Here is a 16,702-nt window from a genome sequence, read left to right on the forward strand (position 1 = left end):
TTCATCTTTTTAAACCTGTCTCCCAACGCAACTGCAGAAATTCTCTTTTCTGAAGATGAACCTCAGGCATATTTTTTGTCATTTTTAACAGGGATTTCTTCAGCAACTAATTAGTGTCCTCCATTTTTAAAACAACCATTAGTGTCTTTTTTTTTTTTTATTTAAACTTCTCTTTCAGAGCCACAATACAACTGTTTTTGTTTTGCACACTATCTGAATAATGCTTCTCTTGACAAGTTATAGTGATCTCGTGTAAAATTATGGAAGTTCTTCTGCAAAGAATAAATCCTCCAACAACCAAAATGTGAAAATGTTGTTCCGCTCATCGGGATTGATTTACTTCCAACAGTGACGCTTTCCAAAGCAGTGGCTATTGTGACCTCTTCCAATTTAATGGATGTGTGTGGTTAATTCATGACAAATAAACTTGGCAGGCGCGGAGAATATTTAATTAAGATTATTTGTTACGCGAAAGACTCTCCGCGCCGCATCAACGAACAGCTCGGGACTCGTACAGATCCCAGACCGAGCATCGCTTTTTCATCTCTCATAAATTAACTCCCAAATTCATTCGTGTTTGTGCCCCGAGGCTGTTTGTTTAAAAAAAAAAAAAAAAAAAAAAAAAAAAAAAAAAAAAAAAAAGTCCCTCTGTGTGTGTGATGTTCACGCAGTGTGTGTGCGCTTTGTTTACCGTCTGGCAGCTTGTCAGTGTAACGGTCACAGTCAGTGTGTCAACGAGAGCGTGTGCGAGAAGTGCGAGGACCTGACGACCGGACGTCACTGCGAGAGCTGCATCTCCGGCTTCTACGGAGATCCGACCAACGGGGGCAGCTGCCAGCGTGAGTATCGGCGGGCCGCTCGGTTCCACCGCTAAATCAACCCAGTCAGTGTCTCTCTCTCTCTCTCTCTCTCTCTCTTTGCGCGCAGCTTCATTTGACTTGTCAGTGTTTTACAGTTCATTTTTATGCCGGTCATTTTCCCTGATTCCCGGCTGCACCGTAAAGCCTTCCCCCTGGGATATTAAAGATTTACTCCTTTACAGCGGATAGTGACAGGCAGTCAATCGGACAACAAATCAATCGGCTATTCATTCGGCAGGTTCATTTAGCCTACTATATTACATTTTTTTGTTTTTTTTCTTCCTATCCCTGTGGAATATACATATATTCAGCAGGTTCCGCAGGAGTGACGGTCAGTCGATGAAACTGCCTCTCTTCATAAATTATCTGCATCTTTATCAGTGTTATGCTCTCTTTGTTTAGACTTGTTGTGGTTGTTCGGCACAGTTTCCCCCTCAGGGACATTTAAAGGCATGTTTTACCTAATCAGTCAGACTCGAGAGGCATGATGAGCACGAGTAAAAAGAAAAAAAAAAAAGTGCACAATCAATACCTCAACTACTCGGTATGACAACGTTCACATCAAAGATGATACAACTATAAGATGGCTCTTTTTTCCTGCCAGCTGTGCCCCACATATTATTTTTCATATATTTCACAGCCATTTATTCCAGGAGGGGCTGAGTCTAGTTTAAAAATGATAAATATGATTAATGCAAAGGATGCTGGTGTGATAAAACTCCTCAGAATCAGCCAAACCTAAGAGACATTTAAGTTACCGGCCACCAGATTCCTCTCCTGGGTTGCTGAAAGTCACCTTCGACAGCATATCCTGGAGTGTTTTTTTTTTCTTCTTCTCGGTATTGTCTCTGTGCGACGGGGTGTAACTGGCAGGATCGCTCTGACTGTTGTTTGTACCTGTGCAGCAAACAGCCTTTTATTTTCTACATTTATTTTTGAGTCTGTGGGTGACGTTGTGAAGAGGAAGTCTCCCCCGGTGGAGTCTGCAGAGAGACTTCAGAGGCTTTTATTGATGGCGCTTTGTTACTGGACTTCTGTGTTGTTACAAATCGCCACATTCAGACATACGGTAGTTCATATCAGGAGGCACCGGAGGAAGGACGTTTTATGGGTTATGTGTTGACCAAAGGCCGATGTAAATGTGTAGCAGTCTAGTGTGTGTGCGTCGGCAGTTGTGCTCAGTAAAAAATAAATGTTGAATTTCTTTCTCTCAGCCTGCAAGTGTAACGGCCACGCCAGCATGTGCAACCCCAACAACGGCAAGTGCTTCTGCACCACCAAGGGCATCAAAGGAGACCGATGTCACCTGTAAGTTTTCCGTTTTCTGACGCTCCTCTGTCCCTCCGTCCTCCCTTTGCACTCCCACATTTTCTTTTACCGATGAGACTTTATTCCTCTCCTGGATTAGTCTTTCATTTTATTTTATTTTTGTCTAACAAATGCATTATTTGTGATGCTACATTCTCAGATTTTGATGCTAAACAAGAGAGGTATTTATTTGCCTTTAGATGCTTTTTTTCCAATGTGGACACTTTTCCAGATTTTTCAGACCTCCTGAAGCCTCCCTTGCATTTTGATCAGAAGAACTTAACTTTGTAGAACTTGGAACTTTTCTGGTGGCAAAGAAAGTTTGCTAGTCAAGAACAGGAATTAAGGCTTCTACAACTTGTGTAGTGGTGTGCCGGGGTAAAAAAAAAAAATTCAGCATGAGGAGTAGGAATGTGAACTTCCTGGCATTTTTTATTTTTTTTTTTATTTTTTTTTTAAACGCAAGATTTTGTTTTCAATTTCTTAACCAGTCCAAAAAAGAGCAAGGTAGGTGAATTTGCTATCTGCTGAAAGGTGCTTATGTGCTGAAGTAGGAATGAAACTGGGGAACAAAAAACAGGTTGTCAATACTTTGCAGAGAAGTCAAGAAACAAAACTGCTGAACTACTCGAAATCGAAGGATTTTTTTTTTTAAACGATATTTTAGACCCGCTAGACCTTTCAAAATATAAAAAGACCCTCCATTTCCTGCAGTTCTTCCTTTTTTTTTGGCAGCCTGTACTGGCAGCTGTTCATTAGTGCCTACAGCTATATATTTTTGTATTTCAACCCTGGCCTTCATTATCATAGGACTTCCCAAAATCCATTAAAAAAAAAAAAAAAATTGAGATAAAGTTTCACAGTTGAGCTTCAGTTTCATCAGTATGAAAATGTAGGTTATTTTTTTTTTTTGTCTTTGTAATTTTTTTTCAGAAGGTTCCTGTTCATTTCTGTCCATCCTTTCTCATTCTGTTTCCCCTAAAGTTGAGGTGTTACTCTGAATGAAGGTCAACCCTCCCCTCTGTCTTCCCCTCTGTCTCTCATCTTTGCCCCATTTTTCACTCATCCATCCATCCAAACCCCCCTCCGTTGTCTTTCAGGTGTGAAGTGGAGAATCGTTACCAAGGCAACCCCCTCAAAGGCACATGCTACTGTAAGTGGAATTGCAATGACTAATTTCAGTGAGTGTGTAGAGTGGGGTGGGAGGGGGGAAGGGGAGGGGGTGCTAATCACACAAAGAAAGCACTGTGAGGTCTGACTCTTCCTCCTTGTTCAGGTCAGTGCCAAGACGGCTCTCAAATCAAAGTGGTTTGAAGCTTAAAAAAAAAACAACATAAAAATAACAGCCGGAGAAGAAACATCTCTTTTTAAAACGAGTCACAGGTGGAGAAAAAAAAAAATCAAAAAGGGAGACGCACATGAAAGTGAATCGGCCGAGAACGGAGGGAAGCGTTGTTGGAAGACCATCTTTCTTTATTCCCCCGCTGCGATAAGTCAAACTGCAGTTCACTGGTCCGCGCTCCACATTACTCTCCTGTCATTATTATTCTGGTCACTGGTGAATCTGAAGATAGTAGTGATGACATGTCATGAGAAATGGATACGTCTGTCAAACCGGGAATTAAACTCGCTTTCTCATCCGCGGTCCTTAAACTCTTCAGCATCATTACTTTATAATCTAAGAATGAGCTAGAAAGGATTTTGCACCTGAGAGACTTTCAGAGGGACACAGTAACCGGGTCAACTTGTCCAGTGGAGCCATGTCCATTTCTATTAACATTTTAGTTAGACGGTATCCATGTGTAATGATGACAACACGTATTGGCTAGTTTATGAAATCAATCAGCTGTAAGTTTTTTAAATCTTTTTCTATGAAGATTTGCTGCATTTCTCCATTTTCTTTATCATCATAAATTCAATATCCTACAAAATATGAATGTCTAATGGAAATAATGAATAGTTCCAGCTAGTGATGCAACAGTTAGCCAATTAATTGGTTAGTTAATCAACAGAAAATTAAACTTCAGCTATTTTGATAGTCTAATTTAATCGTAGTGGGCCCTAAAAGCAAGAAATGTCAAAGTGCAGTTTGGTCCGATTTCCTTCTTTTCTCCGTTATCTCATTGTAAGTTAAGTTTATTTGGGTTTTTGGTTCGTTGCTAGGCTAAAACAAGACATTTGATCTCATCACCTTTGACTGTTTGGCAATTTTTATTTGTTTGACATTTTACATGCCAATTAATTCATCAAGAAAAGGTGATCATTATTATTTGCAACCCTGTAAGTGTTGTTTAACCAAATAATAAAGAGAGACAGAGACACAAACATAAATGCCTTAAAATATTTAATAATAGAACTGCAAGAGTTTGCAGCAGAATTTATATTATTTGAAAGGGTTTTAGCAAGATGCAAAACAATTCTCTGTGGCGAATGTGACTTTCTTGCATTGATTTGAGCTTGAAAAGGGTCACAAAATGTTGACATAAAGCAGCCAGTGTGTCTGTTAAGTGACGAAGGAAACATGTTTTTCTGAGAGACGGGAAAATGGGGTCTAAAGTTTGCAGGTCATGAGAAAGAAAGCTCTCAGAAAAAGTATCTGCATGTAGAGACGGCGATCTTCAGCTGCAGCCGTACAGGCCATCGCTCTGTCCTGACCTTCATCTCAGAGACACGCCGAAGTCTTCAGGTCCATCCAAGAAAGTCAATAGAATTTCGAAATAGAAACAGAACGGGGATAATTTCCTGCCTGGAGCGCTGTCTGAAAAAAACTAAGAAAACAAAAACATGATCTTGTGTGACTTTCAAAACTTGACCAAATGGAGTCATTCTTCTTCTCCTTGTTTTGTAATCTCCTCCACCACCACCACCTCCCACACTGGGGGCGCCATCACTTCAAACAGACACGCTCCTCATCGACTACCAGTTCACCTTCAGCCTGTCGCAGGAGGACGACCGCTACTACACCGCCATCAACTTCGTGGCCACACCTGAGGAGGTATGTCTCTGACAGCGAACTCCCCGCCGTCACAGCAGCTGTCTCCTTTTATTAGGATTCAAGACGTTGAAGTCACCGGCAGATGATGAGGTTTTTGTTTCCTAACAGCTAAGTTTGTTCCTGAGAGGCTTCTCCATCTTTTTTTTTTATTTTTTATTTTTTAATCATTTTGATATTGATAAAACTTCCTGTGTCGAACCAGTTCAGTCGTAGAATTACCCGCACTCATCACGCAGTCAGTCACACAGATGTCTCCCCACCAAACAACAATCTTGTCCAGTGCCGTTTACCCGGCTGCAGCATCTGGAGCCCAAACTGCAACACGAGCACCTGATTAAATTGTCCAGATGGTATTTTTTTTTTCCCCCCTGACAAAGCTTTTACGAGAAACGGTTACAAAATGCAGAAATTGAAATATTTTTGTCAGTCGCAAGAACATTTTGATTCTGCATCGTTTCTGTCATTTGTATGCAGATTCAGAGAAAACTGAACTTGATAAATGTAGTTTGTTGTTCAGCAAAGTCGAAAGATGCTTTAAAATTTGAGTATTTTAGGAATAAAGTTTTTACCTCTAAAAAAAAAAACAAAAAAAACCCCATATCTATGCCTCACAGACAGAAAAAAATAGAAACCTTTTGGATTTCCATAATAAAACATCTTCAAACTGACAGGACACCCTCCTCAGGCCGTCTCTGCGCATGTTCACGGTGTTGGTTATGAGGCAAATTATTCATTAACAAACTCTTTCCTTTTCAATTAGTCAGTAAACATTAATTAAGAGGCTAATTTGCATCTATTTGACATTATTTAGGCTTCACTTACAGTACGCGTAATACCTTCTGTTATAATCACTGTCTCTTGTTCAAACATTTGATTTGTTAATTCAGCTTCCATTAGCCGAGCAAACACGTCTCGTCTGCAGTACAGTAGCTGTTTGCACAGCTGCAGAGTGGAGCCGGAGGGATGGAAAAAAACACTGCCCTGCATGATCAGTAGAACAGAAGTCTGTCCTCACCTGTTGTTTCTCACGAACTTATCATATTTAATCAAATAAAACCTGCCTCAGAATTCTGGTTCCACTGCGTGTTTGGTTCATATGATATGTAGGTCTGACGCCGTCGTAGGTTAATATTGTTGATGGTGTCTGCATTTTCTTTTTGTTCATCTCTTCAGCCAAACCGGGATCTAGACATGTTCATAAACGCCTCCAAGAACTTCAATCTGAACATAACCTGGGCGACCAGCTTCACTGGTAAGTGTCACCTGTGGCTCCTTAACATTTCAGATATCATAAATAACTGGCAGGGGGTCCCAATCAAAGGGAAACACTGGATTTTCCTGTTAAATCTTATATTAAAACACTTTTTATTGTCTGATTTTTGTCTCGTATCATTACAATTTTCCTCCTGTTTGGCTTTTCTCCACCTCCCTTTCCTTCCCTCCTTCCTCCTCTTCATCACCCTTTCATTTTCTGCATTCCCGTCCCCTTCCTCCGTCTCTATCCCTTCTCCTTTACTCCTCTTCTTCTCTCTGCCATGCAGCAGGCACCCAGACCGGAGAGGAGATCCCCATCGTCTCTCGGAGCAACATTAAGGAGTTCAAAGACAGCTTCTCCAACGAGAACTTCGATTTCCGCAACAGCCCCAACATCACGTTTTTCGTCTACGTCAGCAACTTCACATGGCCCATTAAGATTCAAGTAAGCTACTCATTGACTGAACAACGGTTACAGTTTGGCAGTGCAGTAATGCTCACGCACTTGATGAGTAGGGTAAAATAAAGGTTATGGGAAGACGGACAACACTATTTAGACTGCATTTAAACTTTAGGTTATTTACATAACCCCGGTTACATGAGTAGCACACCGCATCCTGCAGAAAAGAAGACCGTTACGGTTCAATATTTAAGGTAAGCTGTGATATAAATCCCAGGTCTCATTCAGTTCTGACAGACACAATTAGACATTCAGCTGTGATATCTCAGGATCAGCATTCATCCGCTGGTTTATTAAACATGAAAGGAAAAGCTGGTCGGGTTGATATGACTCCTGAAATCAGAAAATGAGACGCTTTAGTGCTCGACAGCACCAGTAAGTAGAAGTGATGGTGCTGCCTGGAAACGTGTGACTCAAATGTGACAGAACAAGAAGGCTGCTCCGCCTCAGCGATACACCAATGACAAAGGGAGAACTTATCGTTCCTTTTGCACTTAAAGAAAAGTTTCAAACAATTCAAACAGGTGTGCTTTGCACCGTTTGGCCTGCGAACCTGAAAATGTTGCCTTAAATCCTGTCGGAGAAAGAAGAAGCGATGGAAACCGGTAAAAAGAAGTCTCCTGCTTTTGTGTGCGGAAGCTTTTCTCCCGTGTTAGTGTGGCTCCTTGGCAGCAGTAGTGAATAGGACACTTTATCTGCGTGCCTGGTTGCCTGCAGTGTGTGTTTACGCAGCCGAGCTGCAACCGCCACTGCACTCAGTGAACCGCCGTTATGTGGACAGCAGAGAGAAACCTGTCCCTCAAGTGGCTGTGTGTGTCAGCTGATGTAGCGCTGGCTGTATTTGCAGCTGGACTGATCTGCATTGATCGGGAAGTTAAAAAAAAAAAAAAATACATAGAAATCCTTTGATTCGTAAACACAGTTCCAATGCAGACTGTGACGTTATCATAGGCTGGATATAGAAATGGATGCAGTGTCCCGGTCTGAAAGGCAAATGCAGAAGTGCGTTAAAGTGCAATACCACTGTGCTTGGTTCTAAAAATAAAGATCGCTTGGTGTGACAGCACCAGCAGAAAGGCAAAGTTTATGGACTTAATACTGCAGTGGAAACATAACGGTTTTCCTGGAGGTACTAACCTTTCCATCATGTTAAAGGTCTACATTGATGGAATCTTTAACACAAATTGATGCCACATTTTTGTCTGGATCACAACAGCAAGTTCAGCCCAATTAGTTACATTGTTTTGGCCAAATTCCACGACTTCCTCTACACATTTCACATTAAAAACCCTATTTTCAAAATAAAAGCGCTGTAGCATTTCATACACGGCCCAGCCAAACTAGGTTTTGACCTGTTGTCAGTGGTATGTTGCCATTAAAAAAAACAAAATAAAACATCACATATTTATATAAACTCGGTGGAGAACTCGCATCAGGAGGCTTTAACATGATGATTGCTTCCATACCCAATAAGCTACACAATACATTGTGCCTCTGTACCTTTGTTCATTAGAAGCTTTCACTGAAATCACACTCGGACGCACGACTACCAGCGTCTCAAAGGTGGTGTTCAGTTTTAAATACATCACACAGCTTCGTGTTGACATCCTTACACGCGTGTAGCTGCCCCTAAAATCATCAGGGACTCTTGTTTTTCATGCTTTTAGAGTTTTAATGAAGTATTTCAGAAAAACAAATTGGTTGCATGTGTTTGTTTGTTTGTTTTTGCAGCATGATGGAAGTTAGAATAAAGTTCTGCATCGGTACACCAACCTAATGCAGGAAATGAATGAGTGTGCTGCCGGGGGTTTGTGTGCTGCTGGTCTGGGAGCGCCAGGCGCTCCGGGCCTTCCGCGAAGCGTACCCAGCTGTGTGCCTCCCCAAACACTCCTGGAAGTGATCTGACTGGTTGCACCCGTGTGAGCCCCCCCCCCCTCCTCCTTTTTTTTTTTTTTTTTTGCCCCCCATTGCCCTCCTCCTGAAAGGGGAGAGAAATCCTGCCTCCATCCTCCCATGTCCTGCCTTGTAAAGGGCTTTTAGTTCTCTCGGCTTCTGAACTCCAGCTGCTGCCAGCGTGCCTCAGGAGGTCTCCGGTGCAGCCGAACACCGAGCTGAGCTGAGCTGAGTTGAGTTCCTCCCCTCTCAGCCTCCCGTGGTCCACCTCACCTCACCTCCTGTCTTGCTGGGTGGAATCATGTAGAAGATCTCCCCTGTCCTTGAAACTAAAGTGTGCAGATTTTTGCTGCCGTGTCATTTGTCTTCCTCGCACTCATGGAGGTTTATCTTCGTCAGCGAGGTAACATTTTCCTTTTCTTTTTTCAAACCATTTCCTCTTAATAGCAGCCCTTTGTTTTTATTTTGTCTTTGCTGTACTCTCCTCGCCTTCAGTGGTCTGCTGCAGTGTGGCGCTGGGATGTGTTTGTGTGTGTGTGTGTGTGTGTGTGTGTAATCGTAGGCGATGGGTCCCTCAGTGTTGGCAGGCAGAGATCGGAGTGTTGGAAAACGGTTCATAAACAGCAACTGAGAAAGAGCAAGGGCAAAGAGGAATGTTAAGTTGAAACACATGCTGCTTTCAGAGTGGGCTGAGTGCAAGCTAAGCTCTCTCGCTCTCTCGCTCGCTCTCTCTCCAGGCTTTAATGTGCACACAGCTCTCTCTTCACGCCGCGTCAAGGTTGCTTCTGTTTGCTTTTCACGTGGTCGGAAGTGGCGTTAGAACGGCGCGTGTACCGCTTAGTTTGTTTTTGTCCGTTCGGTTTGACTCCGCTCGCTGCGTTCGCCATCCAGCCTGCTGCACAAATCAGCAGCGGATGTTTATTTTGCGTTTAAAACTGAAAGTTCAGCACCAGTTTTTTGGAGTACAGAACAATTTTCTAACTCGTGCACAAGGGACAAAACACTGATATAATTATTCTGACCCACCGAAATGAGATCTTTCTCAATGGTCAAAGGGAATCGCCGTGATAACTTCATCACCGTCGAGCAGCTCGGATCATCAAAAGAAAAATCAATTGCGGTGAGATTAGTCAGCGAGGACTTCTCACACTTCCCTTTTCTCTTTCCTGATGAAGAATAGATCTGAATTTAATGATGTTTGTAATGAAACGCAAATCCCAGACTAATTACATTAAAGAGCTGTGATCTCCTGTTCCGTGCCTTAGTGAACATGTCATGATATGGTAGAGATTAGAGCAGCTCTCCGATTTAATGCGCCGCCTTGGAGGCGCAGCAGCTGCAGCTGCAGCTATCAGCTGGCCGGGCTGCACCGCGTGTCTGCGTGGACTCGTGTAAGTGTTTATCTGGGCCGTGCACGGCTGCCTGATGGGCGTGTCGTGATGGTGATCACAGAGAGGGTGGGAAACCTGTGACGGTGGCAGCTTGTAACAGTGGCGTGTGCCAACTGAAATTATTATTCAACAAGAAAAGCACATTTAATATAAAGAGCTATGCAGATTAATAAATATGTCATGTAACAAACAAAAGTTCTACCTTTTAAATGATAAAATGCAAATAGGAAAATATAAGAATAATATAGTAAATATGAGTTTTTAACGTTGTTATAAATATATGCAAAAACTATCTATATTTGAATAAAGAGCGCTAGCAGCTGTGTTCTACGTCTTATTTTGTTTGATGTACTGCATTTCATCATGCACAAATTTGGCCAACATAATTTAATACAGCTGTAATTGAGATGCATTTGAAAATCAGCCAGTTTCTTATTAGTTTCCCATCAAATGTAAAGTGATGGCAGATATAATGTATGTTGTATGAAGTGTTTTTGGAGGGCGTACTTTGAGCAAATTGTTAATATCAGCACGCTAACGTTTAGCAGGTATAATTATTCATTCAATAGTTTTGTGCTAGCATGCTAACATTTGCTAATTAGCAGCCAAGTTTCATGCCCTATCCTCAGTTTTTTTTTTAGGTTTTTATTCATAAAGCGAAGCATCAGATAAAATTTGGAGCTGATGATGTCACACGATCACAGCAAGTTATTACATTTCTTCCCGAGGATGCTGCCCGTGTCTGCACCAAAATGCACAGTCCATCCTTTAGTTGTGATGGTATCTTTACCTGAAAATCAAAATGAGAACCGTGTGGAGTAAAAGTCAAGATACATCATCGGGGAACCATGAAAATTTGATGCCATCTAATCCATTTCATAGTTTGTGAGACAGTTCAGTCTGGATCAAAGAGGATAACGAGCAGGCAGACCAATTATTAGGTCTGTACGGCTACGCTGCTAGTGTGGATAAATGATAAATGATGATGTCGAATATTAACAATAGATGGAGGAAACCCCAACCCTTCAAAAGAAGGCAGATAATTAGACAGAAAAAAACTGCCTCAAGAAAATATTGATCTACATTTGACTAGTTTTTTTGTTGGATATTGTTGTTGGACAAACGTGGAAGCTGTAAATCCATAGTATCTTTCGCACACACCATCCCTCTCCACCATATTTAACATTCTGCTTCCTTCTGTCCTCTCCTTTTTTTTTTTTTTCTTTGACTGGAACCTGTTGAGCAGCCCCCTGCCCTCCCCTCCCCTCCCCTCCCCTCCCCCCGCACTGATAACGACACTTTTCCTTCAAAACTCCAATAGTAGTTCAAGCGGCTGTCAGAAGCCATTAAAGGCAGAATATTTCCCGTCTTAATGCCCGGCGGCAGGCTGACAGACCCCGCTGCGAGATCCTCCGCGGCCCTTAAAGAGTCACCCTCTGCTGGGCACATAACGAGAGCGTCACTCGGGCCTCCCGCCGCCGCCGCCGGTCTGCCTCTCGGTGACTAAGCACCGCACACAGGCTGACACTCCAGATTAGCCGCTACAATAACCGTTATCGCACATCTTCTCGGTATGACGGCCTGCTTGTACCTTTCAAAATGAACTTGACATGACACTGAGGCTGCGCTCATTTGCTTTTTTTTTTTTTTTTTTTTTTTTTTTCCTTGTTTTGGCTTGGTTAGCGTTGTCTTTGAAGGGAGCTGTTGTGTCATTAGATGCGAGAATGACTTGTTTCTAATCACCTGAAGAAGTAGAAAGATGGCTTTGTTAGGCTGCCGTCACAAAGCACACCGGGTTTCGGCTCACCAACTGACAAGGCGTCTTTGATAATTCTCAGCTTTGCCCTCAAAAGAATCTCTGCCCCTCACGGGTTCGTACAATCTCTGATAGTTTTTCCTGTAATCCTTTCTTTTCTTTTTCTTTTTTTTTTTTTTACCTCCCATTTACATTCAGGAGAGCAGGAAGTAAAATATTGCCTCCAAACTCTTTGCTCTTAATTGACAGCTGATCCTGCCAGGATGTTAGTGCCCCCCCCCCCCCCACCACCTGGGGAGTTAAACACCAAACTACCCACCCAGATCTCTGCTGATCACATCTTATTTGACAAAGTTTTCTCCGGGTACGTTTGATGCCCTGAACTTCTCTTCGGTACTCCACAGTCTGCAGCAAAATTATCACGCTGAGGATTCGGCGCTCAACAGTAATCAACAGCAACACATTAGCGATCCAGATGGTGCTGACTACACAAGTAAATTAGACCCGGGGCCGTTCACAACACACACACACACACACACACACACACACACACACACACACACACACACACACACACACACCCTGTCATCTCACCACGGAGGCCGACACCTCTGGCCTGGAGTCACTGCAGATCTACTCAGTCTGACCTGTCCTGTGTGTTTTATGCATATATTGTAATTGTTGATCACATATTTGGTATTCACAGACTAATCTGACATGAACACTCCTGGGTTTTCCAGCTTTTTCTTCCTCCTGCTCCTTTTTTTTTTTTTTTAAAGAGGAATTGTATGCAAATCGCTGCTTGGCTGAGGAATAATAATCAGTGGGAGGGGGGGATGATGGCGATGACGATGGCGACCACGACAAGTTCTCCTCCAAGGTGTCACCTCGGAGAGAGAAAAGTGTGAGGGGATTTTATGTTTTTTGCCCTCAGTGTCTCCGTGCTGCCAGAGAGAGGCAGTGTTGTGTCGCTGCAAGGATAAATTCACTGTCAGGCGTTTTATGGTGGTGGTTGGGGGGGGGGTGTAGGTGTGAGAGGGGGATGGGGAGGATGGCGAGGTGGTACACCACTGCCAATGTTACCCCTGGCAACCTTGATTAAGACGGGATGTCGTTAGCACAATTGCTCTTGTGATGATTACATAGTGAATGTTTCTGCCCACATATGCTGGAATGAGGTTTTTCTTTTTTTAGTGCAGGCTGTGGGCAGCTGAGAGGGCCGGCTGCTGGCTCGTTGTCTCGGTGACAGACGTGTTGTCTGGAGCGCAGATAAGCACACAGACTGGGAACCTCCCAGTAGTTGTGCATGAGGAGTCGTAGATAGAAAATTAAAAAAAATATGTTGACAACAATGGAGTCGTGAGCTATGATGCAAAACATAGTCATACATGTGCAGCGTTATCGCACCCGCTCTTTTGTCACATGTACAAGGTCAAATCACCTCTTCAGCTTGTATGTTGTATGCTGCCGACTCTCCCAGATTTCTGACTGACGTCCTCTCATTCCTTCCTTGAACAGATCGCCTTCTCGCAGCACAGTAACTTCATGGACCTGGTGCAGTTCTTCGTCACCTTCTTCAGGTGAGCAGCTCCTCATCGTCACCCCTCCTCCCACAAGATGTGTTAGTGGTGAAGTGGCTGCAGTCGCCTTCAGTGTGTGTGTGTGTGTGTGTGATTGTGTGATTGTGTGTGCGTGCACGTGCACCAGCCGCTACTATGAAGAAGCGCTGCGGCTCGCTAGTTTATAGGAGCTGGTTAGCAGGACAGACAGACAGACAGACAGACAGACGCTGCAGTGTCAAAGCATAATTATGTTTTTAAAGGCTGATATGTTTGCAAAGCAATTAGCTTGCTAGATTTAAACAGCAGGCATGAAGCAACATTATCATCCCAAAAACAAGCAACTCAAAGAGCTCCAGAGGTGATTATCAATCAATCAAACTTTATATATAGATAAAGAGCACCTTTGTAACAAATCGAATGCAATTCAAAGAGCTTTTCAAGTGACAAAATGTTAAAAATGGATAAATGACAAACAGACACAAAAACAACCCAAAAAGGTAATTGAATAAGACAACAATGAAAGACGGGTTTCAACAGAATAATGAAAGAGAAATAAAAAAAAGAGAATAAATAATGAATATAAATTGATCAAGGTGGAACAGTGAAATAAAATGGGATGAAATATATATTGCTCTAATCTGCGGTTTTGCTGCTGGCTGGTGTGAACACGTGCACGTGTTGAGAGCGCTGATGAATCCCCCGAGTCTCCACTCTTTACTTCTTTTCAGGAACTGCTGTAATGTGTTATCGATTTATATAAAAAAAAAAAAAAAAAAATATGAGTGGGAGCAAAGAAGTGTGTTTCTAGCATGCTTGATTGCGCGTGTGTTACATCTCCGGCGCATCTTGTCTGTGTTTGCCTGCAACCTCGAGGAGAACTGTTAACACTTTTATTTTTCACGTTTATGTGCTCTCCACGTTGTCCTGGAAAAAAAATTGCCGGCTGTTCCAAGTCCTGCTGCTTTTATTGATCCGGCAGCCATGTTAAGGCAGGGACATTTGATGGTGCTGATTTAAAGGATTTTTTTTTTTTTTTTTTTCCCCCCATGCGGTGATGTTCGATAACAACACGTCTGAGCATCCACGGGATACATCGCCCTCCTCGCTAAGAGGTTTATTTATGATGCTATTCAGCTTTCAAAACAGGAGGAGCGCGTGATGCACCTCCTCTCCATTTTTTTGCATTCAGATTGCGACCCTGCAGTTCCTCGCTCATGATGCCGCTGTGTTTATACATGCGTCAGCATTTGAAGGTTTGCATGTCAGCGATCGGAGCACGCGACACGCTCCTGCTGTGAAGGAAGCAGGAATCACAGCCGTGCTCTAACGGAGCGACCGTCTCTTCTCTGACGCTCCCTCCATCTTCTTCTTCCCTCTTTTTCCTCCTGTTCTCTTTTCCTTTTCTGTGCCTCCTTCGCTCATCGTTTTTCCTCCTCCCTCCCGTGCTTTCCCTCTCCCCTGCCACTCTTCTTTCATCTCTGGTTCTCCATCTCTCCCTCCTCCTCCTCCTCCTCCTTCTTCCTCCGTCCTTTGCTTCCTCCCGCCCGCCTGCCCATGTTTTCTTTACTTCCAACCTCCCACCACTCCTTCCCTCCGACTTGCTCTTAATCCCACAGCACTTTCTCTCTCTTTTTTTTTTTTTTTTATGGGCTGTGTGTGCTGCCTGCCACTGATTCAGCACAGATGAGTGGAGACCTAAAGTTAGCGAGCTCGCAGCCTCGTCCCCGTTTGCTTCTGGTTCTTTCGGGTGCCGCATTGTTTGTGTTGCGGGGGAGGAGAGGGATGTTAATTAACGTGGAAAATTTGTTTGCTCTTCCTCACTCCGACTTTCTTGCCGTCTTAATCTCGCTTCCTCGCTCTTGGTGCTTGCTCTCTCTGTGTGCCTCGTTCCCTGTGGGGGGACAGATGAAGGTGGTGCCATCCTGTTATCTGCAGCGCCAGCACAGATTTCCCCCCCCTCCCCCCACCGACCTCTTCTCCCCCTCCAAAAAAAAAAAAAGAAAAAGAAAAAAGCATTCTCCAGCCACATAACAGATCCATTAAACATCAGCGGTAACAGCAAACAGATGCATTCACATATTCACGTCCAGCTGTCCGGCAGCTTCTCACCTTCGGTACGCCATCTTGACTCATAGTTCACAGTTTCAAAATCAAGCGCAGTCAGAAACTGTACGACATTTATTAAAAAAAAAAAAAAACTTTTTTCATGAATGTTTAACAAGCTAAATGTTGTTTCTAGTTGTGCAAATTAAGTGTTTTCTTCCAGGCCTGGAAAAGCCCAGGAGAACGTAAAAGATTTCGAAAAAAAATTTGGGAAATGCAATGAAAATGTATTCTTGAGCTTTTTTTTTCCTCTCTCTCAAGCTGTCATGTTTTTAATTTTAAACTTGGCTGCCGCCAAAGCAAGCACCCTTTGAAGTAACAGTGACCTGAATGACAAATTTCTTGGCTACGCAAGTCCGAACTGCTGGATGGAGGGAGCTGAAAGAACGATCACAAAACGCAACAGTTTAACGCTGCACTCTGGAACATATTTGTCACGGACATATCACTGCAGTTTTGCCTATTTTTGAAGTCTAACTTTATACATCACAAGTCTACATTCCTTCCCTCCCTCTTCAAGAAAGTTTGTTTCTGTTTTCTGAATAGTTTATCTTGTTTATGAAGCAAATGTTCAGCCGCAGTTCAGCGAAGGTGTAAGTAAGACTTAACCTACAGCGGTTACATCTGCGGGTGTCTTGGAGGATTAATGGCACTTGAATATATTATTAACAAAGTTACATAATACCACTTTAATGTCCTATTCAGCCGAGTGTGAATGTTTCAGCTGTAGTTCAGGGAGTTCTGCAGAATCAACTAGTTCCAGCACTGTGGACAAAACAAGACAGATGCTGTTTGGATGGAACTATAATCCTGTGAAAAAAGAACAAGGTCAAGACACGATGATGAAACTGTCAAATGTTTGAGACAACTTCTGTAACCTGCAGTGGGATCCCACTTCCCCTGTTCTGGGACTCGCATTTATTTTTTATTTACTTCAAAGTAACAGCAGAAAAATGAGTTTCTGAACTATTGTTCTCGAACAGTGGTTACATGTTGGCCCACTGTGGTGTGTACTTCTAAAAAAAAAAAAACTTGACTTAACCTTCTAATAGTTGGCGCAGCGCTGTCGCCGGATGTCCCAGAAAATCCTGCTTCCCCCGGGAGCACAGCGACACATCTG

The 16,702-nt window shown here is 43.0% G+C and overlaps 1 protein-coding gene across 1 annotated transcript in view; it reads left to right on the top strand.

Moving 5' to 3' along the window:
- Nucleotides 1–16,702, top strand: part of atrn (attractin) — a 110,736-nt gene that overhangs the window by 42,955 nt on the left and 51,079 nt on the right. Inside the window, exons 19-25 of the mRNA XM_069719547.1 lie at nt 702–839; nt 2,075–2,168; nt 3,269–3,321; nt 5,069–5,163; nt 6,337–6,415; nt 6,705–6,862; nt 13,436–13,497. Of these exons, the coding sequence (XP_069575648.1) occupies nt 702–839; nt 2,075–2,168; nt 3,269–3,321; nt 5,069–5,163; nt 6,337–6,415; nt 6,705–6,862; nt 13,436–13,497 (679 nt within the window). The remainder of the gene's footprint in view (nt 1–701; nt 840–2,074; nt 2,169–3,268; nt 3,322–5,068; nt 5,164–6,336; nt 6,416–6,704; nt 6,863–13,435; nt 13,498–16,702) is intronic.

The sequence above is a fragment of the Brachyistius frenatus genome, unplaced genomic scaffold, assembly GCF_029030835.1.
Source record: "Brachyistius frenatus isolate BFR_SWC_R1_liver_20210118 unplaced genomic scaffold, ASM2903083v1 Contig_217, whole genome shotgun sequence".
NCBI lineage: Eukaryota > Metazoa > Chordata > Actinopteri > Embiotocidae > Brachyistius > Brachyistius frenatus.